This window comes from Penicillium psychrosexuale (genome assembly GCF_028828465.1).
Source record: "Penicillium psychrosexuale strain IBT 29551 chromosome Unknown utg000002l, whole genome shotgun sequence".
Lineage (NCBI taxonomy): Eukaryota > Fungi > Ascomycota > Eurotiomycetes > Eurotiales > Aspergillaceae > Penicillium > Penicillium psychrosexuale.
Window position 1 is genome coordinate 276143 of NW_026643187.1, and position 25259 is coordinate 301401.

General features: G+C 50.4%; 12 protein-coding genes across 12 annotated transcripts; 7 read left to right on the top strand and 5 right to left on the bottom strand.

The window, feature by feature from the left end:
- Positions 1-340: 340 nt before the first annotated feature.
- On the bottom strand, positions 341-1082 carry N7518_001234 (uncharacterized protein; the record flags this gene model as incomplete). The annotated part of the gene is made up of 4 exons (XM_057182162.1): positions 341-487; positions 548-731; positions 786-837; positions 887-1082. The coding sequence occupies 4 exons, from the start codon at positions 1080-1082 to the stop codon at positions 341-343; spliced, it is 579 nt and encodes a 192-aa protein (XP_057043612.1).
- Positions 1083-2923: 1841 nt separating this feature from the next.
- Positions 2924-4103, top strand: sonA (putative nuclear pore complex protein (SonA); the record flags this gene model as incomplete). Its single annotated transcript, XM_057182163.1, has 2 exons — positions 2924-3184; positions 3279-4103. 2 exons carry the CDS (start codon positions 2924-2926, stop codon positions 4101-4103), a joined length of 1086 nt encoding a protein of 361 aa, XP_057043613.1.
- A 471-nt stretch (positions 4104-4574) lies between these two features.
- N7518_001236 (methionine--tRNA ligase MES1) lies at positions 4575-6585 on the bottom strand (the record flags this gene model as incomplete). The annotated part of the gene is made up of 2 exons (XM_057182164.1): positions 4575-6393; positions 6455-6585. The coding sequence occupies 2 exons, from the start codon at positions 6583-6585 to the stop codon at positions 4575-4577; spliced, it is 1950 nt and encodes a 649-aa protein (XP_057043614.1).
- Positions 6586-6732: 147 nt separating this feature from the next.
- Positions 6733-7290, top strand: N7518_001237 (Yae1 family protein; the record flags this gene model as incomplete). The annotated part of the gene is made up of 1 exon (XM_057182165.1): positions 6733-7290. One exon carries the CDS (start codon positions 6733-6735, stop codon positions 7288-7290), a length of 558 nt encoding a protein of 185 aa, XP_057043615.1.
- A 543-nt stretch (positions 7291-7833) lies between these two features.
- Positions 7834-8982, bottom strand: N7518_001238 (MYG1 family protein; the record flags this gene model as incomplete). The annotated part of the gene is made up of 2 exons (XM_057182166.1): positions 7834-8866; positions 8924-8982. 2 exons carry the CDS (start codon positions 8980-8982, stop codon positions 7834-7836), a joined length of 1092 nt encoding a protein of 363 aa, XP_057043616.1.
- A 771-nt stretch (positions 8983-9753) lies between these two features.
- On the top strand, positions 9754-9990 carry N7518_001239 (uncharacterized protein; the record flags this gene model as incomplete). The annotated part of the gene is made up of 1 exon (XM_057182167.1): positions 9754-9990. The coding sequence occupies one exon, from the start codon at positions 9754-9756 to the stop codon at positions 9988-9990; it is 237 nt and encodes a 78-aa protein (XP_057043617.1).
- Positions 9991-10126: 136 nt separating this feature from the next.
- On the bottom strand, positions 10127-11507 carry N7518_001240 (ICE2 family protein; the record flags this gene model as incomplete). Its single annotated transcript, XM_057182168.1, has 2 exons — positions 10127-10930; positions 10983-11507. 2 exons carry the CDS (start codon positions 11505-11507, stop codon positions 10127-10129), a joined length of 1329 nt encoding a protein of 442 aa, XP_057043618.1.
- A 2158-nt stretch (positions 11508-13665) lies between these two features.
- Positions 13666-16434, top strand: N7518_001241 (alpha/beta fold hydrolase; the record flags this gene model as incomplete). The annotated part of the gene is made up of 2 exons (XM_057182169.1): positions 13666-15460; positions 15509-16434. The coding sequence occupies 2 exons, from the start codon at positions 13666-13668 to the stop codon at positions 16432-16434; spliced, it is 2721 nt and encodes a 906-aa protein (XP_057043619.1).
- A 714-nt stretch (positions 16435-17148) lies between these two features.
- Positions 17149-18090, top strand: N7518_001242 (glutaredoxin; the record flags this gene model as incomplete). The annotated part of the gene is made up of 3 exons (XM_057182170.1): positions 17149-17226; positions 17297-17714; positions 17774-18090. 3 exons carry the CDS (start codon positions 17149-17151, stop codon positions 18088-18090), a joined length of 813 nt encoding a protein of 270 aa, XP_057043620.1.
- A 383-nt stretch (positions 18091-18473) lies between these two features.
- On the top strand, positions 18474-19483 carry N7518_001243 (60S ribosomal protein uL6; the record flags this gene model as incomplete). The annotated part of the gene is made up of 4 exons (XM_057182171.1): positions 18474-18519; positions 18785-19088; positions 19187-19364; positions 19433-19483. The coding sequence occupies 4 exons, from the start codon at positions 18474-18476 to the stop codon at positions 19481-19483; spliced, it is 579 nt and encodes a 192-aa protein (XP_057043621.1).
- Positions 19484-20022: 539 nt separating this feature from the next.
- Positions 20023-22047, top strand: N7518_001244 (triacylglycerol lipase family protein; the record flags this gene model as incomplete). Its single annotated transcript, XM_057182172.1, has 4 exons — positions 20023-20106; positions 20248-20378; positions 20454-21252; positions 21310-22047. The coding sequence occupies 4 exons, from the start codon at positions 20023-20025 to the stop codon at positions 22045-22047; spliced, it is 1752 nt and encodes a 583-aa protein (XP_057043622.1).
- A 1096-nt stretch (positions 22048-23143) lies between these two features.
- N7518_001245 (putative amino acid permease) lies at positions 23144-24734 on the bottom strand (the record flags this gene model as incomplete). The annotated part of the gene is made up of 2 exons (XM_057182173.1): positions 23144-23181; positions 23237-24734. 2 exons carry the CDS (start codon positions 24732-24734, stop codon positions 23144-23146), a joined length of 1536 nt encoding a protein of 511 aa, XP_057043623.1.
- Positions 24735-25259: the final 525 nt, after the last annotated feature.

Genomic DNA, 25259 nt, shown 5'->3' on the forward strand with positions numbered 1-25259 from the left:
CACCACCCAGGGTAAATACATAAGCCGGGCCAGGCAGAAACGACTGATCAAGAGAAATATGATAGACGAGATGGAATATGAAATATCCCTCGCACCCTCCTAGTTCTTGTTTCTATATTAGAAACGCAGTGAACACAGAGCAGCCGAATGGGACTGTGAAAAAGCAGAGCATAAAAGTCAAATGGCGTATTGCAGATTGAGGGGAGTCAATAGTCCCGGTATTATCATGATTGGTAAGTGAAGGGATAAAGTGCAGAAGAGATTGGAAGGGCATCCGGGGACACTTATCTGTGTTCATGTTCATGTCATGAAACACCCGGGTTGATGGGCTAATGCCAATCTATGCCTCGTCCTTGGACTTCTTCTTGGACTTTTTGCTCGGTTGTGGTGCACCCTCCTTCTTCTGATGCACGACCAACCGGGTCCAGCACTCTTCCTTGTCCCATTCGAAGCCAGCGAGGTAGGGTTTATCAAGTTCGTCATCCGCCTAGCGGGGTCACGTCAGTCATCATACACTCTTTAGGGTCTATATCGTAGCACAACTGACCTTCTTCTTGAACTGTTTGTAGATGGCATCTAATGCGTCCTTGATTGTGACGCCCTTGAGGTTCCGGGCGGTGACCTCTAGGCCAAGGGGAAAGTGGAGGTCAATCTTCTTGACGGGTGGAGTGACGAGGAGCATTTTGAGGATATCCTTGTCCTCGATCGTTGATGGGGAGGTGTTGAGTTTCCTGGACCAAAGTCAGTAAGACTAATCTATGTGTGAGGAAAGATGAGATACCCACCACCCAGTCTTCTGTGTCTCAATTGGTAGGGTCAGTTCCAGCTTTTGCTCTTCTAAGGCGGTATCAGTATGGTTTTCCCACTGAGATTGATGGATACTTACCAAGGTCCTTGATGTTCCAGATACCTTCTGCCGTTGATGAGGACCGCCTGTGTGTCTTGTCCTTGTGAGGCTTCTCCTTGTGAGGCTTCTCCTTGTGAGACTTGCCCTTGACTTCCTTCTCGGTAATGGCAGGCTTCTCATCGGCTATAGACAAGCCAGCGATAGCAGAATCGACTTTGGTTAGAGGAACAGACATGGTTGCAGAATGTATCTGATCAAGTTCAGGAAAGGTCAAGATGGGATGAGGAATATACTCTCAGATGAATCAGGAGATGAATCAAAGATCAGGAGATGGAAGAGAAGAAGGAGCGAAGAGAGGGGAAGTAGGCAGGTGACCAAGGTTGTGTGAGAGGGGGTGCAGTGTCATGGATGTCATGTTACTTCTGTTTATATGGTGTTTGTCTATAACAAGCAAGTACCTCTGTATCAGCGGGTTTCACATTATTCTCCCACGGATTATTACTACACTGTACTATATTACACTATACTATACTCTACTCTTCTCTACTCTTCTCTACTTCACATATTCAACCTCGCCATCACCATCTACAATTCAAAATAAATATAATATCACCGGCCTTCCCCGGATCATTTCAACTGACATCAACATCAACCCTCAGCCAATCAGAGTGCTGCACCCCGCATTTGGCTCCACTTTATTTAGGGCAGATCACTCTTATATGTACGAAGAGGAGTACGTATGTGCTGCTGGTAGGCTAGAACTACCATATTAGTATTTATATACGTACCTATACGACACTCTATTACTAGATTCTATTAATCATATGATGAGATCGACTGACTATAACTACAAATTCAATCATACCATTCCTTCATCTCCACTTTGAAATCATCCTACATCGGTGAAACTGACCACTCTAGGCCACAATGCACGTCCATTTTGTATTCTAACATGGTGGCAAACCAGCAAACTCAACTGAGCTTCTAAGGTTGCTCGTAATTAAGCTTTCTTCCTCTATGGCGTTATTAATTAACCATTATTTCATCATGCCGATCTCGAATGTCCTGTAAACTGTATTTGCAGCCTAGTTGACCAAAGTATCTACATGGTGAATATTGCATGTATTCGTCGGATAGTGAGACATGTTACTCATATATCAACAATCTCAACAATCTCTTGGATTAGTGATGAAAAGGAATCCCATGTATGGTGTGTGTTCGCTAGGAGAGAGAAGGAGATCAAACAAGGTGGGGAGCAGGTCCTATCAACCTAAGGCAGAAACGGTTTCTAACAACTAGAAAGATATAAAGACATAATTCATGATTCATAAGTGGTCCGTGAACCCAGCATATTCATATTCTCTTGCCCTTTTTGGTTTAGTAAAATAGTTGTGAATTATGGATGCATACAGTTGTTTACTAAAAATGACTCGGCAATAGGGTATAATAAACTTAATAGTCGCTCGCTAGTTTAAGTACTTCTTATAGATCTTCCTAAAGATAGTTCCTAGTCGGTATCAAGTTAATATATACGATAAGTATAGACTGACACGGCAATGCCTAGAAAGTGAAGATCGAATCAAATCTTGTCCTTTTAGTTGCCTCAAGTACGACCATTGAGTAAAGCCTCATCCAATCAGATCGTCTATCAAAATATTTTCCAAACGGATAACTGCAGTCCGGCAATGCTGCCTTGGTAGTCGTGACTCATGGCATCCATGGATAGATAGGCATGGCTATAGTTCTGTTAAGAGAATAGGCGTAATATATATATGTAGATTCAGAGTGATTCAAATCCAAATACAAAATTGGGATGAAAAGAAGAACCCTCGAGTGAAGTATAAAATCTACAGGCACGAAGGCGGTGGGGTATATTTTCTGCCATCATCGCGCATCGCTTTCTGGCGAGCTACAATATCAATCGACTTCTCTGTCTCCTCCTTTCTCTACCGAATTGGACTTTCTTTCTCTTCTGCATGACTTGGCAGCTGTGACTCCAGCTTTGTTTTCAGCTCACATCCTTTCATCCCGCCCTCGATACCCCTTTACCATATCACACCTCTCGCGCCCTTTCAAATGTCACTTTTCGGCGCCGGCGCGTCGTCGGCCTCGGCGGGCCAGACAAATACCACCGGCGACATTTCTAAGGACGTCGCCCTTAATACTCCTCCCGAGGATGGCATCTCGGATCTCCGCTTCTCGCCTACTAGCGAACACCTGGCCGTGGCCTCGTGGGATAAGAAAGTCCGCATCTACGAAATCAACGACCAAGGGCAAAGTGAAGGAAAGGCACTCTTCGAGCACGAAGCTCCAGTTCTGAACTGCTGCTGGTCTCCAGTAAGCTGACCCCCGTTCTCGCCACCCCGGCATATTTCCCCCACAGCCCAATTCCCATGCACAGAAACTAACATTGTCTTTTTTCTTCTTATAGGATGGAACCAAGGTCGTCGGTGCCGGTGCCGACAAGGCAGCCCGCATGCTCGATCTCGGTTCAGGCACGACAACTCAAGTTGCCGCCCACGACGCTCCCATCCGAAGCTGCCATATGATCCCCAATCCCTCCGTGGGCGGATCCCCACTCCTGATCACTGGCTCGTGGGACAAGACAGTCAAATACTGGGATTTGCGCCAGTCCACCGCAATCGCCTCCGTCGAGTGTCAGGAGCGTGTCTACACCATGGACGTCAAGAACAAATTGCTCGTCATCGGCACCGCAGACCGCTACATCAACATCATCAACCTCGATCAGCCAACAAAGTTCTACAAGACCATGCAATCACCTCTCAAGTGGCAGACGCGGGTAGTCAGCTGCTTTTCAGATGCCTCGGGCTTCGCTGTCGGCTCGGTCGAGGGCCGCTGTGCTATTCAGTACGTTGAAGAGAAGGATTCCGCCTCGAACTTCTCCTTCAAGTGCCACCGTGAAACCCCGCCTACAAACCGCGATGTCTGCAATATCTACTCCGTTAACGCTATCTCTTTCCACCCCATCCATGGTACATTCAGCACGGCTGGTGCCGACGGCACTTTCCACTTCTGGGATAAGGATGCGAAGCACCGTCTCAAGGGTTATCCCGCTGTCGGAGGCCCTATCACTACCACCGCTTTCAACCGGACTGGAAATATCTTCGCTTACTCCGTCAGCTACGACTGGAGCAAGGGTTACTCCGCCAATACCCAGCAGACTGTCAACAAGGTCATGTTGCACCCTATCGGGCCTGATGAGACAAAGCCTAGACCGAGTACGCGCAAGCGTTGATTTGGCCCTGAGCTTTTTTTTCTTCTTTTTTTGCGTGGGATGGGGGGATTTTTTTCGCTAATCACTTTCGTATCCCACCGCTACAACGAGCATGTAATGAAATTCTTACCATACCGGCGTGTTTTGATTAAGCAAATGAGAATTCTTTTGCTAGCCCATCTATTTCTTTCCTGGGAAGGATCTACTAGAGTTCACTGGAGATAGATCGTAGAGCTGAGTAGCTACAAGTAGGCGGGACATCCAGCATCAAGACGTCAATCAGGCAATCAAAAACAAAACACCTTCATTGCATCCATGCGTGATACCTATAAAATGGAAAAATTCCCCAAGCTAGTTCAATATAGCCAGAAGATGATCACCGTTCATGACCCATGTACAACATCTCATCGATAATCATAAAAAGAAAAGCCCCCACACCGCGCCTGCATGTATTTTATCATCTAGATCGCCATGTTATGAAAACCCAACAATCTACGAGGTAGGCAGAGTAACCTGAGCTACCCCATCAGCAATCTTCTCAACCGCCTCATCATTTTCGCCCTCGGTCGTAACGGAGGCCTTCTGCGCACCACCCTTAGCAGACGCCTCTACACCTTCGGGAGCACCAGCGCGACCCTTCTCCTTCTTCTCCTTCTTCTTAGCCTTAGCAGCAGCCTTCTTTGCGGCCTGCTTGGCAGCCTCGTCCTCCTTCTTCTTCCGGTCGCTCTGCGACCCACCGAACATCTCACGCCACTCATCCGCCTTCTTGGGATCAATACGGGTGAACAGGTAAGCCGCCTTGCCGATTTTGTGGCCCGCCTTCAGCGAAGTAGGTTTCCAGCCGGTGGACTTGAGCTCTTCCACACTGGGGATGTACTGGAAGGGTGTATTCAGCTGCTCCAGAATTGACTTCGAGGTTGCTGGCATGTATGGCGAGAACACGCTGGACAGCAGAAGAATCAGGTTGAGCACAGTGCCGACGACGGCGGCGGCGCGCTCAGGCTCGTTCGCAATCAGCGCGTTGTCTAGTCGGTTGGCTTGGATCAGTCCGTTACCCGCCTCGGCGATGCGCATGGCGGTCTGCACACCGGCACGCAGGTGCGCACCTTCCAGTTCTTCATGGTACTGGAGCAGGTGTTCGGTGACTTCCTTTAGGAATGGATCGAAGGACTCTGGCACGGTGAATTCTGGAATGACGGAGCCGTAAGAGGCGGTGACAAGCTTGATGACGCGGTTGACGAGGTTGCCTAGCTTGGCGAGAAGCTCGCCGTTGTTGCTGTCCACGAAAGGTCCCCACTCGAATTGAGTGTCGCCAGTCTCCGGGCGGTTCTTCAGCAGGTAGTAACGCCACACGTCGGCCGGGACGCCGGTTTCACGGGCGTTTGTGCCGAACACACCAATGCCGCGCGACTTGCTGAACTTGCCGCCTTCGTAGTTGAGGTACTCCGTTGTGCTGAGGTGGTGCAGCATAGTCCACTTATCCCTCGTGCCGATCTGTGTACCGGGGAAGATCACGCTGTGGAAAGGAACGTTGTCCTTGCCCAGGAACTGCCACAGCTGCACCTCCTCCGGGTTGCGCCACCACTGCTCCCACTCATCTGTGTAGTTGGCTGTGATGGAAAGGTAGCCGATGCAAGCCTCAAACCACACGTAGAGAACCTTGTTCTCATATCCCTCCAGCGGGACGGGAACACCCCACTTCAAGTCTCGGGTGATACCACGGCCCTTCAAGCCCTCCTTCAACCAGGACTCGGTAATAACGCGCGAATTCCTAGGCCATTTACCCTTCTCAATAGCAGGGTGGGCCCATTTCTCGATCTCCGGTTGGAGCTTGTCGAGCAGGAGGTGGATGTGTTTCGTCTCGCGGCGGACGGGGGCAGCACCGTCGATCTTGCAGCGGGGGTTGATGAGATCAAAGGGGTCGAGGAGATGGCCGCACTTGTCGCACTGATCTCCGCGGGCATCGTCGTAGTGGCAGCGGGGGCATTCACCCTCCACGAAACGATCAGCCAGGAACGAGTTGTGCTGCTCGCAGAAGGGCTGTTCGGCGGTGCGTTCAGCGAGGAAGCCGTTCTCGTGCAGGCGCATGAAGATTGACTGCGCGATCTCGGTGTGCTTCTCCGTGGGCGTGCGACCGAAGTGGTCGAAGCCGATGTTGAACCATTTGTACACATCTTGGTGGATCTTGTTGTATTTGGCGCACAGCTCCTCCGGCGACACCTTTTCCTCCAGCGCCTTGGTCTCGGTTGCGGTTCCGTATTCATCTGTACCGCAGATGTACAATGTGCGGCGGCCACAGGCCTTGTGGTATCTGTTGAGTGGCAGTCAGTTTCATGGCGCAATTCTATATTCTGTGTGGGGTTGAGTCATACCTAGCAAATACATCGGCACTCAGCACAGAGCCCACGACGTTACCCAGATGGGGAACATTGTTCACGTATGGCAAAGCGCTCGTTACGAGGATATTCCGCTCGCCGGCTATGGGCAATATCGGATCCGTCATCTTGCGGTGTTGAAGAGGAGAACGTCTTTGTTGGAGGGGCAAGGCGGGAAAATAAGAAAGTGGTCACATGCCCCGCGCATATCAAAAAAAAAACGTGATCGATCTGACATCTTCAACTGACTCATATCTACCTCCACTATCCCCACCATGGAGCCCAATCTCCTAGACAGTCTCCTTGATTTGGAGGAGCAATTCTACAATGAGGGGTATGAGCTGGGCACCGCGGATGGGGCAGCTACCGGATATACCGAAGGCAGCGTTTTCGCCGTTGAGAAAGGCTTCGAGAAGTTTGTCGAGATGGGCCGCTTGTATGGCAAGGCATTAGTCTGGGCACAGAGACTCGACATGAAATCGTCCGAAGGTGCCGCATCGCAGGCAGATAGCACAACGGATACTCTTTCCCTTGATCCATCTGTCTGCAAAGACATGCCCAGTCTCCCACCACACAGCTCTCGACTAGCCAGGAATCTCCAGACGCTTCTTGAACTCGTCGATCCAGCTACCCTGGATATGAGTAATACTGAGGAAGCTGTCAATGACGTGGATGAGCGTCTCAAAGGCGCCGCTACGAAGGCGAAGCTCATCCAACGCGCAATGGGCGAGCGCGAGGACCTGGCCACCCAGGCTGAACCAAAGGACATGTCGACTACCGGAGATGGCACTGGAAGCATTGAAGATATCAGTGCATTGAGCATCCGTCACTGAGGGCTGGTCATGCTTCACCAAATTGGTAGGCCTACCAGACGTTCGACTCCTGGACTATACCGATGGTCTCAGATTAGAGCACGAAAGGCCAGTCCTTCTTTAGGAACAAAACACTCGCTTCGATCAACATGTGGGAAAGTGCTCCAATGCCTGGAGCGCTATACAGAAAGGCCGAGGAAGGCTCGAGGCTCATTCTCTTAGGCTTGGTTCTACACCCTCCGAATACCAAGGCTTCTCGCTCGTTTGCCACGGAGAAACAACAACCGGGTTTAATTGGCAGTCAGAATATGACGCGCCAGATATATCAAGACTCGTCTAATATATCTCTGACACCAAATTAAAAAAGTCCTCCTGGCACTCCAGCCGACAGACACTTGTGGTGTCCAGTGGTTCATGCAAGACCAAATTGATTATTTACAATCGTCTAAAGACCCAGCGTTGCGAAGAAAAAAGGTCGTGTCAAAAATAAATCATAGATTTCCTTGAGATGTCATAATATAGAACGGTTCATCAAATATGCGCTTTTTCTTTTAGACTAAAGCCCTATAGCTCAAGGCTGCGCTCAGCCATAGCCATAGCACCCTCTCTCGTCTTGTGACCACCGATGAACCCACTAGCGTGAACAAAAACGGCACCATCGGGGATCTTGCTCTGGCCATTCTTCTCAGCCTCCGCAGCCATAACACCATCAAGGTCCTGGTCGCGGACACCGCGCCACGCCTCAGGCAGAGGCTTACGAGACTCAAAGCTGCTCTCGGAGACGGAAACGCACTGCACGCGCCACTTGGCTCCCTCGGTAGCGTTCTCGGGGTACAGCACATAGCATGTCTGGACGGCGGGGTCAATATCCTTGGTTCCCGAAGCCTCGGCCTCGAAGTTGTACAGGTGCTCCTTCCAGGGCACGCCGCCCTGCGGGAGGACGATGATGCGGCCGGAGGGGTGGGTGTCCTTGCGCGCGGCGTAAGCGGCGCCGACAGTGGTGCGGGCAGGCATCCAGGACGTGCAGGCATGGTGCATCTTGCGCGCGAACGCGTTGCCGATGAGCGTGCTGGCGCGGCCGAAGAGGCTGTCCTCGTCCTGGGGCTCGCCGGGCGGGCTGGTGGGGTCTGGGTTGTTCATGTCGCCAACCATTGAGGCGAGCGTGATGCCGCCGTTCTTGAAGCGCTTCTCGACCCCGGCGGCGGAAAGTGCGGCCTGGTCGTAGGCGGAGATGCCGTTGTCGTTGGCGTCAATCGCTTCGATGAAGTCCGTGTACAGCTTCTTGTATAGAAGGTCTACGTCGGCGTGCTCCACGGGAAGGGACAGTTTCTGGGCGAGGATCGCCTTGCCGAAGTGCATGTACACCAGGCCGGCGGAGGAGAGCTTAGTGGCGTGCTGCGGGAAGGTTGTTGAGAAGGTCCGCTGGTGGTGGTCATACCGGTGGATGGCGGGGTCGTACACGCCGCCCACGTCGACGACGGTGTGGCATTTCTCTAGCTCAGCTGGGTCACGTGTGCGGATGAGAGGGGAGGAGGCGTATGTGGGGAGCAGGCGGAGGAGGTAGACGGCGAGGGCCTCGTCGGCGTGGAAGTGACCGCTGTTTTCATCAGTGAGCAGGTTGAGCAAGATGAGCAGCAATTACAGGTGCACTCACTTGTGTGTCCCAATCAAGGGGGACGAGATCTTGAGCTTCTTTGCTACGTTTTCGGCCATTTTGAAGTAGTTATTGAATCTGAGCATTCAAACTGAAAGGGAAAACAGTCACAGCTCATTAATTTGTACCTGTAAACCTCTGTAATTTGCGCTCTCAGATTGATTTGCTTAGATAATACCATAGTTAAGAGTGCCAAGGCTTCCTAATTCGGCCTAGTTCCCTGGGGTTTCCTCTCCAAAGTGGGTTTTCACGTGTTTTCACGTGTTTTCCGTATTAATTGCTGCGCTCTGGCTGGCTAAGTTTCTTATCTGCTGTTCTATATCGGGTTGTAGGGCTTGAGAGTAGGGCTGAAAGCTAGCATGTGACTATCGGCTCCCGACGTGGCAGCCAAGACTACTCCGTACAAATGTCCGCTTTATAACCCTCGAATTAGATCTAGAAAGAAGACGGAATATCTATTAACCCCACCAAGCGCCTGGCAAGAAATACAATAGAAGAAAGAACCAGGTATCCTATGTACAAGTAAGGCCTCGAGTCAAACCATTGGAATGGGCGTGCGTGTGTGGATGGAGCAAGATTCGGCTGAGGGGAGCGAAAGAGAAACCAGGAAGCTGTGAATGGGATGGTTGAGCGTAGGCAGCAGAGGGTATAAGTGCCGAACGGATAAACAATGGGAATTCAAAGTGGGTGTGGAAGACACAGAAGAAAGAAGAAAAAGCAAGAGGTTTATCTGGTATCGTCGAGTCGTGAAAAGTGTTGTGGCATGTTGAACAGAGTGATGTTTGCCTCGAAACACGAGACAACCAAATACACTCATTTGGCAGTTGAGAATGCTTAGCGAGGAAGCAAGGAAGAGCGGGCGGAGTGACGTGAAACGAAGAACCGAGACCGGTGGTAATTGGCATCAGGCGATCGAAACCATTCCGAAGAACTCGCTCTACGGTAGCTGTAGCAAAGGTGAGGGCGAATTTCCAGTTGAATCGCTGCTGAGTGGCGTTTTCGTTGTGAAGGTTGCTGCGGGAGAGGTCAGCTTGGTAGGCTTGCGGCCGACCAGGCTCATGCAGTAATATACCACAGCCAAGGAAGCAAGAAGGCCGATTCGATTGGCCTTCGGATTTCCTGCCGCGCTTTTGCTGGGGCAATGATAAGAAGGAAAGCGTAGGCAGGTTGACTTAGCAGTCGTTGACTCTGGCAAGTAGTCATTCAGTCGGTTTTCCAGTGGCCTGCCACTCCGTTGTCGAGATCGTTGGTTTCCCCTAGCCACAGCTCGACCGCGTATAGAGATATTGTGCAAGCAAGATTAATCCACCGCCATGGGTTACCACCGCCGTTGCCTTGGGTGCTCCACCATTCACCGCTGCCACCCATTGCTTGTGAGGTTGCTGCAAAGTGTTGCATGAGGAGACTGGTGTAGACAGCGATGAGAATGGTCGGGGCGAAGTAGCTCAGGAAGCCCAGCACTTGGCCTGCTGCGTCGGTATCGTCAATGGAAGCCTCCTGGGAAAGGGCACGGGCCCCCGACTCGCGGACAGCTGGGATGATGCGCGTCGATGCATACAGTACGAGCAGGCGGTAGGCGAGTGAGATGAGGACGGAGGGCGTGACAGCACTGAAGACGGTGGTAATGACGTTGAAGCCTGCGTGAATAATCGACGGCAGAAGAGACAGCGCGTGCATCAAGGTTGTGTACGACGCCATGATGATGGGAGGCAGTGGAGGGAAGTCTCCGACCTGCGAGGAGGAGGATATTTGTTCCACGGGGTGCGATGGCTGGTAGTCGGTGAAGATCTGGTAGATGCAGAGCACGATATAGGCGAAGAGGAGGGAGCTTTCGACTGGGTTACCGCGACCACTTCCAATACCCCAGGCACACAGAATGACGGCGCATGTGACGGAAACTCCAATCAAGGCCGCATCGACGTTGGATATTTCGGGAAATTGCAGAACACGCCAGAGGAAGTAAATCGAGCTGGAGATAATCGTAGCGGACAAGACCAAGAGGCCGATCTAAGACAAGAGTTGGTTTTTAATCGTGACACACGGGGAGATCAAAGCATACCATCCAGCTATCGCTGCGTCCACCTCGGTTGACGAGCCAGCGGGTGATTTGTCCAGCGGCCTGAATCACCAATAAACTGCAGAATCCCTCTGCCAGTTGGAAGACCGGGGTAGACCATCTCAGAAGTCGATCCCAGTTGCCGAGGGTCACCGTTTCCACCAGGCCGTCGCGACCAAAGAGCCATTCCTGAAGAGAGGAATCCTGCGCCCTTTTGCTGCTGAAAGTGCGCTCCGCCCATCCTGTGCCTGTACTGTCGGCATCAACCGAGAATCGATTCAGCGACCAAATCAGAAGGACCAGGATGACGGCCCATTGTATAAAGCGGAGAACGGCAATGATGGAGGAACGGAACCACGATCGGTCAGGGGTGGTGACCTTCAACAACGAGACCAGGAAGTAAAATGCTGCTAAGGACAGTGAGAAGGCTAGGCCACATGTCTTGCCGCCCACATCGAAGGCTAGTGGGATGGAGGAGACGGTGATGGCGAGGAACAAGGCCGACGAAAAGACTCGAAGGAGCCACATCGGACCGCCGAGAGGGTTGGGTACGCGGTAAGGAAATCGAAGGAATGGGGGGATCTGAAGCAACCGTCGTGTTCAGAGCTGGATGTGGGAGAGAGAAGTTGAGGAGGGGGAGACACTGTTTGCTTTTTTTTTTCTCTCTAAGCTTATCGCTTTCAACACAACACTTCACGTGGGTCAAGCAAGACAGCCCTGGAGAGAAGTGAAAGTAGAAACTCCTGGAAAAACAAAATCGAACTTGAATAGACCAAATCAAATAAACCAAATAAACAAGAAAGAGAAGTTCAAATGAGAAAAGAGGAAATCTCTTTTTAATAAGTGTTACAGCTAGACTAGCGGTCGGAGGACCACTTTCTACCTAGGCTATACTAAACTGATTTAGGGCCTAGAAACACTAGAACATTAGAATGTTACAGGCTAATATCTAGCCAGTTATTAGACTTTTTTAAATTACTTGTGCCATATGGAGTATTAGTTGACACGGTGAGCGGGCCGCCAGAAACGGCCCTTATTGAACCGTCATTTTGCCACCCCCGACCGCCTGGTGATCTCCCAACTTTCCTTCGACCAATCGCACTCATTCATCATCACCTTGGTCTTGCAACGGGCATACAGTGCTGGCTGCGCCCATCCACGGAACGCTCTAATGGCCCATCTTGAAGCGGCCCATATCATTCCATTTGTACTTGGATCCTTTCATGGCACGGCAGTGGATATATATATAAAGATTTGGGTTAATCTAAGGCGCTACTTTCCAGCTCTTCGCAATATGTCCTTTACCTCAGAACAGATCAATTCGGAGAAGAACGTTCTGATGCTAGATTCCCAAATTTATGGGGAATTCAGTCAATTCAGACTCATTTTTGAAGCAACCGGAATTGCTCACCAATATCAAATCAAGACTTTTCCAGATACCGCTACAGGGCCAATACAGTTTTTACCTAGAACTCGGAAGTTCGGAGTTCACAAAAGAAGTTGGGTACTTCCAGATCCTAAACTTCTCGAAATTCACGCCTGCATTGGAAACTTTCTACATATGAGTGGCCAGGCGGAGGTAATCGACAAGGGGAATTTTGAAGTCTGTGGTGGGCTTGCCCCGAGTGGAAGCACCAACATCGAAGACCTTCTTGCACTACCCTCAAATGCCAACGAAACGTCCGATTCGCAGAAGTGCAGAGAAGCAACGTCCTCCGGAGAAGCAAGGACGCCTACGGGTGACATTTGCTGACACTGGGAATAAACCATGGGCATACTAAATTGCATAATCGGTTATCACGGTCGCAGTTACATGTTAGGCCAGGTGATGGACCGGCCACTATCTTTAGCTAAATTCTTAGTTCTGAATTCATCAACAGAGAGATTCAGTGATATTTTTTCTGCTGTCCTTGTTTTCCGTAACAGTCACATGGGGCTTCAGAATAATCATGGTTGGCAATTATCTGTCCGAATATATAGATCCGCGATATATATTTGTTTACTATTCTTCTTCGCGTTCAATGTTGGATTCGAATTTATAGTACTTGGAGCACGCATTTCTAATTGGGAGCTGGGTATTTAGTTACTTATTTAGTACATACAAACTCTGCAGTATTATTCTAACATGAGTTGACCAGTATCCTCGTATAGCCTATTAAGCCTATTAAGGGGGTCCTACAAAAGGAGCCATTTGGAATCCACGTGGAACCTCGAATACTTAGACCTCCATAGATGTGAGGAATCTAATATATCCATAAATACACAGTGTCTGAGGTAGTTATTGATATTCTACTCCCTACTCCCTACTCCCCTACTTATATATCTTCTATCGGCAAATTAAGATCCTCAGTGGAGAAAAAGGCGTCAACGCTAATCTCCAAGAAAATAAGACAACTCCCTTTTCCTTCCCTTAACTCGAGTCTATAATACCTTTTTCGCTCTCTCTTTTCATACTCGGTATAATCGGGATCCTTTCTTTAATCTTCTTACGCTCACTCCCAATCCCTAATTTTTTTTGGCTATCATCAATATCTCACTGTAAGGGGGGTTGACAAGGTTACAAGGACCAGAAACCCTTATCAAACATCTTTTCGCATGCAGTAGATCATGCGTGTACCCATTTTACCCTGCATCCGATCCTTGAAGTTTGTCTGTCTTAGGGGTTGCACCCTTAGACTATTGAACAATGTCGAACGAGAACCCCGTGCAAGCAGAGTCGGCCCTGCTTAGTCGTCGTCGCCGTCGTAAATCGCTGCCTTCGCGCAATGGAACTGATCTAACCTCGCCTGAAGTCATTTCTTCTCTCATTTCGTCCCTTTCCACCATCTCCGTTCCTTTAAACTCGCATTTCGACACCGTCCCGAAGATCGACGAATCAGACCCAGCATTGCCAGAAGTACCGCGAACCGCGCCAATTCACTCCCTTCCTCCGTCTGAGCAACATGGGTTTGGAATGAGTTACGGTAACTACAAGTCAGCGGTAGAGCAACCCGCGCTACCGGAGAATCCATTTTTACACCCCGACGATGCGGCCTCCTCGCCTGTCATTCGCATGGCCAGGGCACCCCCGTCACCAAAGTCGCCCCGATCGCCGAGATTCAAACCCTTCAGAACGACTGATCCATCATCCACTCGCCCAGCTTCGAGAGAGTCCTATACATCTGTGATAGGCGCCCCAGAGCCTTCCTCATTCGGAACGATCAGCACAGAGCCTGGCCCCCGTTTGTCAACCCCGAGCATCGCTTCGAATAGTTCTGCAGGGCGCGCGAAAAGCCTAAAGAGTCAATTTAGTCAATTGAAAAGGTCATCACGCGAATTACTCTGCGAAAAGGATCCACACGTCGATCGTCTGCGAAAGACTACCAGCTATAACGACAGTCTACGACACAACATCCCGCGCAGCCGAGCAAGCTTGCGCTCATTGCATTCCATGGCCGAGGTTAGAGAGGAGGCGCGTCCTGCGGACGTCAAGGAAGAGCCATACGAAGCAAAAGTCGCCAGAACTCCACCAATCAAAGATTACCAATCGTTCCACGATACCCCGGATGCTGGCACTCCCGGCGGAATTGGAAGCGGTAGAATCATCCCAACTCGCGACTCATCTCTGCGACATCGGAATAGCCAGTCATCCACCTCAAAAAAACACCGGTCTGCTCGTCATAGTCGATACTCCTCCACGGCTAGCAAAGAGCTCAATACAGACAATGGGACGCCGGGAACGAACAATGACGCAGAACAGGTGACCCGCCGGATCCAAGAGTTGAAAGACCAGCAACAGAAGATCAAGACCGAGTTGGAAGTGGGAAACAGCCCTGAACACCCGACTAAGACGAGCCCCGTGAAGCAGACAAGGGCCTCAAAGGCAAAGGCATCGCGCGTTCTAGGATATGATGTCGACCAGGCCATGCAGGAGGAACCAGGCCGCAACCATCCATCTTTCAGCGACAGTGCGCCTTCTCCAAACGTGATGACGGGGAAAAATCGCACCGGGAGCCGGCTAGGGGCACCAATCACACCGAAGTCTACCCACCTACCACCGCAGTTTCCCAAGTCACCCACGGAAAACCTGGATTCTGAGAGAGCTAGATACAGACAGTCCCTCGAACCAAACACCCATCGCCGCACCCCATCCGGTCATCTGTCCCATGTGTCAAATGGGCGCCCCTCGTACAGTACCGAACGACCATCCAGTGCGGATTCAATCGATCTCGCTGTTGAAGACTACGTATTTTCGCCGAAGCTGACCCAGAGAGTCACCCACCCAACCACTGGCCGCTCCATTGCCTTCTCTGAAGTTGGCGATCCGAAGGGCCATGTTGTGATTTGCTGTGTCGGCATGGGTCTCACTCGATATCTAATGGCGTTTTATGATGAGTTGGCTCGGACGCTCAATCTACGACTGGTCACATTGGACCGTCCTGGAGTTGGGGAGAGCGGTCCACACCAGGGAGACGAGCCGAGCACCCCTCTGAGCTGGCCAGGTAAGCAAGACTGTCGAGACATTTTAACATTGCGCTAATTAGTAATAGATGATGTTGCAATCGTTTGCAACTACCTTCGAGTGACCAAGTTTTCCATCCTTGCCCATTCTGCTGGCGCAATCTACGCTCTTGCAACGGCTCTCCGAATTCCGCAGCATATTCGTGGCCGTATCCATCTCCTAGCCCCATGGATTCCCCCATCCCAGTTGTCTAACCTCGGCTCTAAGAAGGATCCTGCGCCTACCAACGCGGTCCCTTACTCCCAAAAGATTCTTCGTGCTCTCCCCACATCCTTTCTCAAAGTGGCTAATTCAAGCTTTATGAGTGCCACTAGTGCCAGCATTACTACAAGTTTGCCCAAGTCCCCGCGACGGACCAAGCGCAAGGTTACTGCTACAGAAGCTTCCAATGCGAATGCCATCCCTCTAGTACCGCCTATACCTTCTGTTGAAAACAACCAGCAGACCCGAGTGGACATTGTGCCGAATATCAAACCGTTCGCTTCTACCACCGCTTCGTACATAAAGAGTGAAACGGCTCTCGGGCCTCGCGCAAAGTCTCCAGAAGACGAGGGCGAACGGCAGCGTGACTATGATACTCGTCTCACCTACAAGATCTGGGAGCTGGCCACCACCAACGCCAATCCGGCGGTTGATTTGCTGATCTGCCTCGAGCGTCGCCAAACAATTGGGTTCCGCTACGTGGACATCACGCGATCAGTGGTAATCCACCATGGTAGCAAAGACCCCCGCGTTCCAGTGGAGAATGTCCAGTGGCTTGGCAAGACGATGCGCCGCTGCGAGGTCCGGATCCTCGAAGGCGAAGGCCACGGCCTTATGGCATCTGCTGGTGTCATGGGCAATGTCTTGACTGAGATTGCTAAGGAGTGGGAGGACTGGACGATCCTTGTCCAAGGCAAACGCCGAGCCACTGTCAGCCATGCTGCACGACCTGGACTCTCGATTCACACTTGATCTCCCTCGTCTGCCATCTTTCCCCTTTTATCCGGTGTCTTTGACATAACACTTCCTTCATTTTCAGCCCTGGTGGCTCATCTTTCCCTAATTGCCATCGCTCTCGTTTCGACGGGCTAAGCCGCAGCTGGTCTGCGGTTTCCACTGCTCTGATCCACACCTTGAACTTTTATATCCTATCTCTTATCCTTACCCTTTATTACTCGTCTACACACACCTACTGGTTCGAGGTTCATGCCCTCTCTATGATTTACTGTCGACATGGGTTTTGCCTTTGAACAAACGAGCCCGTCTGATTTAGCATAATACCCAGTCATGCCATATACTAATCAATATTGATAATTCAACTTGACTTATATAGTAAAAGAAAAAATAAGACACGAAAACAAGCATATATTATTTACATCATAGCTCCGCCAAGCACCGGGGTGAACCCGCAAATCAGGGATGACATACCCTTGTCCCCTTACCCCACTTCTCCTGACCTGTCTGGAGCTTTTGGTCTTGTGATTGTCAGTTTTGGAAGATTCAAGATCGAATGTGCAAGTGTCGAATGTTCCCAATACCCTAAACTGTTAGCTCTGCCGGGAACGGAGGAATTCTTGGCTTCTGAAACACGTCACGTTGTCTGGAAGTCACCTTGGACCCTGAACATTTTGGATTCAGCTTTTTTGAAACAATCCACAAGCCACACAGCTATAAGCGCAATTCGCCATGCCTTCTTCCCAACGGCGGCTTCGACTGATCGTCATTGTGGTCATCGCGCTTCTTTTCATGGTCTTTTACTACACCGTACGTCACCAGATCTCCCCCTTCCACACTGTTTCTTCAGATATCTAATACGACGCAATCGGATCCACAGGGCGATGCAAGCAAAATCCAAAACCAAAAGTTCTATCGGTCAACCCTCGACGCAATGAAAGCGAAAGAGCAAGCTAAGCAGGCCAAGGCCCAAGAGAAGATCCAGAATCCCGTGCATGCGCCCGGACAGAATGGCGCCGCGGGTGCGGGTGACAAGGTGCCTGTTGCTGCGGTCGAGAAAGCCGCTGTTCCTCCTGCTACAGGGAATGAAGATACGGAGGAGATCCCGATTGCGGGGAGGACGAAGATGACCGTTCCGAAGAAGGTGAATCAGGATAAGCCGTCAGAGGTTCAGTCGGAGATCAAGAGCGAGGAGGAGAAGGAGCGAGAGGAAAAAGCGAAGAGAGAGCGTGAGGAGAAAGAGAGGAAAGAGGCCGAGGCGACAACAGAGCTTAATGCCATTTTGAAGCGGGCTCCAGGTATGTTTCTTTCCCCCGTTTTCCATTTCTGGCCCGTATCCAAGACCAACAACATCCAGTCATCGTATTCTCCAAATCCTACTGCCCCTACAGCAAGAAAGCCAAGGTGATCTTGCTGGAGCACTACTCTATCGAGCCGAAGCCATTCGTGGTCGAATTGGATCAGCACCCGCTTGGGCCGTATCTGCAGGCCCTGCTCGCACAGAGCACGGGTCGTCGTACTGTGCCGAATGTGCTCGTGAGCGGAAAGAGTATAGGTGGTGGAGACGATATTGCGGCATTGGATCAGAGCGACGAGCTGGTTTCGACGCTGCGACAAATGGGTCGGAAATGGATCGTGGACGTGTCGCACCAGGCGGTTGAGAAATCACTATGAGGTTAGTATTGTAAAACAAGTTCCAAGTTTTAATAGCCATAGCCCATAGCCATGGCAGACAATTAGGGGGCATCTTGTTGTTGCAGCTCATTGCATTGTACAGAGTAGCGAACTTGCGCAGGAACTCTGGGCAGCTTAATATTTACTACATGTACCTCTACTTGCCAAGCACCCAACTTACACCGGTGGAACAAGTACCGGTACAAGCAGCGATAAGGCGATAAGCTGATAAGGAACCCTAATCGCGCTAGACCCAAAATGGCCCTAAGCGACGCACAACCCCGTGACATCCAATTTCGCTCCACCACCAAGTCCATTCGAATTTTGAACCTCCCCGACATCGACAATCTACACCCCCGGCAACCACCAAAAGTCACGTCAAGATGCGGTACATTCACTCCGAGGAACGGCTGCCCATTCTGGACAATGGTGAGCGAATTTCTTTTTTATTGGAGGATGGAGGAAGCCGATCGCACACAATACAACTTCTCTTTTGAGGCACGAAATTCAACCACAAGCCTAGCACGACACACGATCAACGTCCAACACCAATACGGCAGAAGTAGGAGGGAATATTGTGTGGGATCGGCGACTCGCACACCTACCAGACAATTCTCGATTTTGATTCTTCAAAATATTGAATTCCACCAAAAGAAATGCCATCAACTAACCCAAATCTCTTTTCGCTCTATAGTGAAGGTCCAGATTAAGTCCCGCGTCGTGACTGTCGAGGGTCCCCGCGGCAAGCTTGTCAAGGATCTCTCCCACATTGCCGTTACCTTCGGCCGCCCCGAGCAGAACGTTATCTCCATCGAGCTGCACCACGGTGCCCGCAAGGGTGTTGCTACCCTCCGTACCGTCCGTACCATCATTAACAACTTGATGATCGGCGTTACCCGTGGCTTCAAGTACAAGATGCGTTACGTCTACGCTCACTTCCCCATCAACGTCAACATCGAGCCCAACCCCGAGACTGGCCGTTCTATTGTGGAGATCCGGTATGGAACCCTGGAACCTACATTTTTTCTCGATATGATTTTGGAATTATACCGTGAAAACCAAATTGAGATGAATTAGAGCTAACAGTTTTTTCTAGCAACTTCCTCGGTGAGAAGTACGTCCGCCGCATCACTGCCCAGCCTGATGTCGACATCGCTCCCTCCGCCAACGTTAAGGATGAGCTCATCCTCACCGGTAACTCCCTCGAGGGTGTGTCCCAGTCCGCCGCCGACATCCAGCAGATCTGCCGTGTCCGAAACAAGGATATCCGTAAGGTGAGTTGACAAACAAGCATCTTTACTGGGAGGACCCGTGGTTCTGAATCTATACTAACTATTCCTAGTTCTTGGATGGTCTTTACGTGTCGGAGAAGGGCAACATTATTGAAGAGTAAATGTGCCACTTGGGAATGCATGGGGTGTCCGGGAGAGGTTTCTTTAATTTCGCCTACTTGCATATAGGGAAGCAAAGCGAAATGTCAAAAACAAAACGACCCTTTTGAAATTCACTGATTCCCTTACGCGAAAACGTCTTTGTATGTGGCATGTAGAACTGTGCGCCCGTGGCGATTCTATTACTTCATTACTTTAATACTATGAGTATTGAGTAGAGAGATATATATGTATTTGTCGCGGGGCTGTTGTAGCTGAAGATGAAGATCCGGGGGAATCTGGATCGAGGTCCAACTCTTCAACCTTCAACCTCCAACAGAATCCCTTCCTCAGAATTGAGACCATCCATTTTCATAATACAGCTATCCTCGACTACGTATAATACTTAATCACTCAATCCAATACTATTACACCAAATTTTAATCTCCAATCCCTAAGCGGAACGTGCGTGACGTCGTAACATGTGAAGGCGAATACCGGGCCCGCATGTGCACCTCTGCCTCCACCAGCCACAACGCAGACATATCCCTCGAATGAAAATATGGGGTCCTGGTGGCTCGGACTGTGGAATATAGTTGGGGCGGTCTGGAATATGCTGCTTGACGTTGCTCAGTTCTGGAGATATGTGAGTGTTGTGCTGCAATCCCAGCCGGAGTGTCTTATATGCGGAGGTCTGAGCCGAAGATGGCAAAGAGAAAAGACGCACAAGACATAAAACCTCGGATATAGTTTCCGATCTGATCTCGAGCTAACATATATCCCCTAGAAACTATCATCATGGTGGCATTCCAAATCCCCTCGAGATCGACTCTTCTATACGCTAGCCAACGCGCAGAGCTATGAGGAGTGGGAAGAGGCGGCATTTGAGCTTGACGAGCTACAGAGTAAAGATTTATGGTATGAGATTAAACCACAGCAATTGAGCCCTACTCAAAAGCAATATGCCAAACCATAATCTAACCACCTACTCAGGCGCCAAAACCCCGTCAGCCGACACTACGACTACCGACTGATCCTCGGTCGACTGGAAGCACTGATGAGCGCGCGCGAGTCAGAAGACATCCTAACACTAGTAAACCTGCTCCGATCGGGGCTAGTGAGAAATCTGGGCAACATAACCAGCACGAAGTTGTTCACGCACGCGTACGCAGGAACCAAGCTTCTAATTGACGATTACATCACGCAAGTAGCGCTGTCAATCCAGTACGTGACATCCGTACCAGGAGCGCCGATGCATCCCAGCGGGTTCAGCTCCCAAGCGAAGCTGGAGTTGCTGCACGATACGCGACAGGCGTTTGGACGTACGACGCTGCTGCTGCAGGGCGGGTCTGCGTTCGGGCTGTGTCATCTTGGTGTTGTGAAGGCGCTGCATTTGCAGGGTTTGTTGCCACGGATTATTACGGGCACTGCCAGTGGGGCGATGATTGCTGCGCTTGTGGGGATTCATTCTGAGGATGAGTTGTTGCCGTTGCTTGATGGGGAGGGGATTGATCTTTCTGCTTTTGATACGCGGAAGATGATTAATGGTGGGGTCGAGGAGAGCTCCGACTCGGGTTGGGTTGGGACGTTTTATCGAAGATTGAGGCGACTGATGAGGAAGGGGTATTTGTTCGATGTTGGTGTTTTGGAGGAATGTGTTCGGGCTAATGTTGGAGATCTTACGTTCGAAGAGGCATACGCGAGGTCGAAGCGCATTTTGAATATCACTGTCGTGACGACGGGGAAAAACGGGACACCGAATCTGTTGAATTACTTGACTGCGCCGAATGTGGTATGTATTTCTCCCCTTCTCGTTGCCAGTCTCAGTGATATCTAACACCATTTCTAGCTTATCTGGTCTGCGGCGGTAGCATCCAACGCCTCTTTCTCCTCAGGCCTCTACTCACCCGTGACGATCTACTGCAAAGATGAAACAGGCACAATAGTCCCTTGGCCACACACACAAGACGCAGTCTTCCGACCCTGGCGACACGTCCACTACAACGAAGGCGAATCCCCCCTCTCACGGATCTCGGAACTCTTCAACGTAAACCACTTCGTCGTCTCCCAAGCTCGACCATACCTAGTCCCGTTCCTTCGGTCAGAATTGAACCTCCTAGACCGACGACAAACAGGCTGGAGTAATCTCTCCCGTTCCACAATGCGACTAATAATGGTCGAACTGCGCCATCGGCTCCGCCAGCTCGACTACCTAGGCGTGCTACCTGCTCCAGTGAGCAGAATACTCATCGACGAGACAATCCCCGGGCCGAACCTAACTCTTGTCCCGGACTTGAGTTTCTGGGATCTGAGGAAACTGTTCCAGAGTCCGACGAAAGCCGGTATCGCTGACTGGGCGCTTAAGGGCGAGAGGGGAGTTTGGCCGGCGATTAGTGCGTTAAAGGTTCGGGAGGCGATTGAGATTGAGCTTGATAGGGGGTATCAGCTTGTTAGGCGGCGTAGACCGAGTGATCCTTCTGTTTCGGTGTCTATCCCGAAGCAGGTTAACGCTATGAATGAGTGTGTTCCTAGGCGTAGGAGGGGTGGTAGTGAGAATGAGGAGGGGATTCTCGCTGATCGGGAATAGTATTGGGTTATAGGCTTGTTTTAAGTAATGCATATTGTTTCTATATTTGTATCTCTTCGTACTCGGCTCTTTTCCTTCGAGAAAGATACATCATGGAGCAATCAAATGTTAGTATGGCAGCTGGGCATACCGACCTTTCAATAATTAGAGAGCTCACTGTAACTAGTTACCATGCAGCGCTATATAGAATCCAAAGGGAGTATATATATCAACACCCATAGAAAAGCTTCTATAAAATGAGACGAACTAATCTTATTCAAACGATGGAAAGATGGAACAAATAGTCCTGGAGTGCCAGTCAGATTGTTAATCATCAAAGCTCTAACTCCTGGAGGCCGTAAGCTGCGTTTGACATAATAAGCACTGCTCATACTGTCCTCTCCCCAAGTCTAAACCCTACTGGCAATAATGACCTCTCTTTTGGAATGAAGAGACTCTTCGGCAAGAAGCTCTTCAATTTGGGATGGCTGAGGAGCCTCTTCCGAATGTCTCTTAAGTTTCCCGTCTCTTTCCCAACGACCGGCTGTGAGATTATTCCCGCCGATGACAAACTCGAGGAAGGCTTTGGGGCTTTACATAAAATTCATTTATGTAAGATATACTGTGAGATATGGAAGATATTGCAGTGGGGGTTTCCAGAGCAAGATAAATAAGCAGCCATGTGATATAAAAGCACTCCCGAGGCATACCTTTCCACTTCCATTCTCAGTAGTCACCCCATGGTGTTATCCTCTCTAGCACCCTACTACTCCCAGTGACGACTCTGCTCTCACACTTGTTTCGCAGGGCTGTCGGTGCCCCTATCCTAGGGACCCCTCTTCACTATTTAATATATCAGGATTGATTGACCATGTTTCTCCCGTGAATAACAGGTGTCTAATCAATCTAAGTTGTTCAGGATGCATAGATAGACCCATTCTAGTTGTTTGTGTATACCCAACACGCGTAGAACTATGTAGACCTCGATACTTGCTCATATTAGGGTCATTGATCCATTTAATTAGTAAGAATGAACTGCAATTACAAAATTGTATACATATCTGCTATCCAGGGCTATACATCAATGCCTCGTATACATCACAACCTCTCCCCATTCTCAATCAAGAGCATCCGACTCAGGCGGACCCTTATAATCTACCAAATGTCAGCATAAAGATCTCCAGCATCCAGCATCGTCCATAAAACTTACATTTCCTCGCATAAACCACATACCAAACCGCAGAAATCGCCATAAACCCGACAAAAACAACCGAAGCATAATTCATCGACACAGCCGTAACCGGCAAAGCAGTCGGCATACTAAACAGCACCAACTCAAACGCAATCCAAGCCAACGCAACGACATTAACAAACCTCCCAACAAGACCTCCACAATTCCACGGCGCCTTGGCAACCTCCTCCCGACCATGCCACAGGCTCAAAAAGATCGGAATAGCATAAGCAGCCGCGAGCGCAATAACGCCCACAGAAACAAACGCGGTAAACGCACTCGAACTCCCGAGATTAATCAACCCAAGCAACATCTGAATGGCGGTCAACAAAACCAACGCCCAAACGGGGACGCCCCAGCGCTCGTCGACGCGCGCCCACAGTTTCGCGAGCGGAACGGCGTCGTCCCGGGCGACGGCCCAGGTCGCGCGCGAGGCCGCAACGGTAATGCTAATCGAGCAGAAGACTGTAATGACCAGGACGAGGGAGATGAGGCCGAGACCGCCGGCGTGGGAGCCCATTACGCGAGCCAGAATGTAGGGGAGGGCTTGGCCTGCTGGGGCGTTGATGATGTCCTGGAGTGGGGGCAGGGTTGCGCAGATGGGAATGATGAAGAATAGGCCTGCTGTGCCGCCGACGGGGACGGAGAGGGCTATTGCGCGGGGCACTTTTACTGCTGGGTCTGTGCATTCTTCGGCCATTGAGGAGATCATTCCTATTGCGGAGAAGGTGTATGCGGCCGGGAGGAGGCCGATGAAGAAGGTGAAGTTTCCCCAGCCGGCGAAGGATTTGTCGTAGTGGGCTAGGGTGTAGGATGCTGAGTGGCGGCCTGTGTCTGCTTTGACGGAGAGGGCGATTAGGATGATTATTATTGTGAGGAGGGTCCAGGATGCGCAGAGGGTGTCGACTAAGGGGAGGTGGTTATTTGCAAAGATGCAGATTGCTAAGGAGGTGAGGCAGACTGCGTAGAAGATTAGGAGGAGTTGCCAGTCGGATGCTGACCAGGTTGGATGGTAGATTGAGACTGTTGCTGAGAGCATGGAGGCAAAGCCGAAGTTTACGGAGAGCGTGATGGTCCAGTTGCCGATCAGCCAAATCCAGGCATTGATGAAGGAGAGGGTTGTTTTGTTGCTGCGAGAGATTTGGAAGGTCCAGTAGTAAGGCCCTGCCGAGGTTGGATAGCGGGAGGCAAGCTCGGCGAGGGAGAAGGCGATGCACTGGTCCAGGAGGCAGACGACTATCCAGCCGATGAAGATTGAGAGGGGACCGCCGCCGTAGATGGCCGAGAGGAGAGCTGAGCCTTCGCCATACGGGATTGCTGCTATGGCGAGGGTTTGGAAGAGGAGGGTTAGGACAGAGCGATTGCGACGTAGTTCTTGCTTGTAGCCTAGACGGTCTAGTTCTAGGTTCTCGATTGTGCCCTTTCCATGATCTTGGAGGGAGGGAGGTGAAGGGGTTATCTCCTTCTCGATAGACATGGTGACAGTAGCAGGGTTGCTAGTGAGGGCAGTCCGCCGTTATCAGGGTCTCTATAGTAAGCAAATGAATAGGACCAAGAAGGATATACGGAGATTATATGCAGTGCAGTCATATGCCGAGGTGCAACGAATAGCATGTCGTGCAAGGGCCAAAGTACAGATGTAAACAATACCATCCGAAAGGGGAATCTCGCATTCTGCAATCGATAAAGATATACAATTTGTGGCTGGTGCATAAAACGGTAATGGGGATATAATTTACCGATTGGGGAGCTTCACATACAGAGAAAAGATAATCAAGAGAAAAGGGCCGACGTTCAACATTAAAAGACAAGATAAGAGAAAGTTTGACGCCAGGCCTAACCCTAAAAAGCAACTATATCCAGAGGGGAAAGTACTCCGCATTTGATCTGCGAGATTGGCTTATTTGATAGGCATCTACGGAGTGGATAAGACAAAATAGAAATGCAATGGTTTCAAGGGAAAAAGAATTGAGGTATCAAATAGAAAATCACCAAAAGAAAA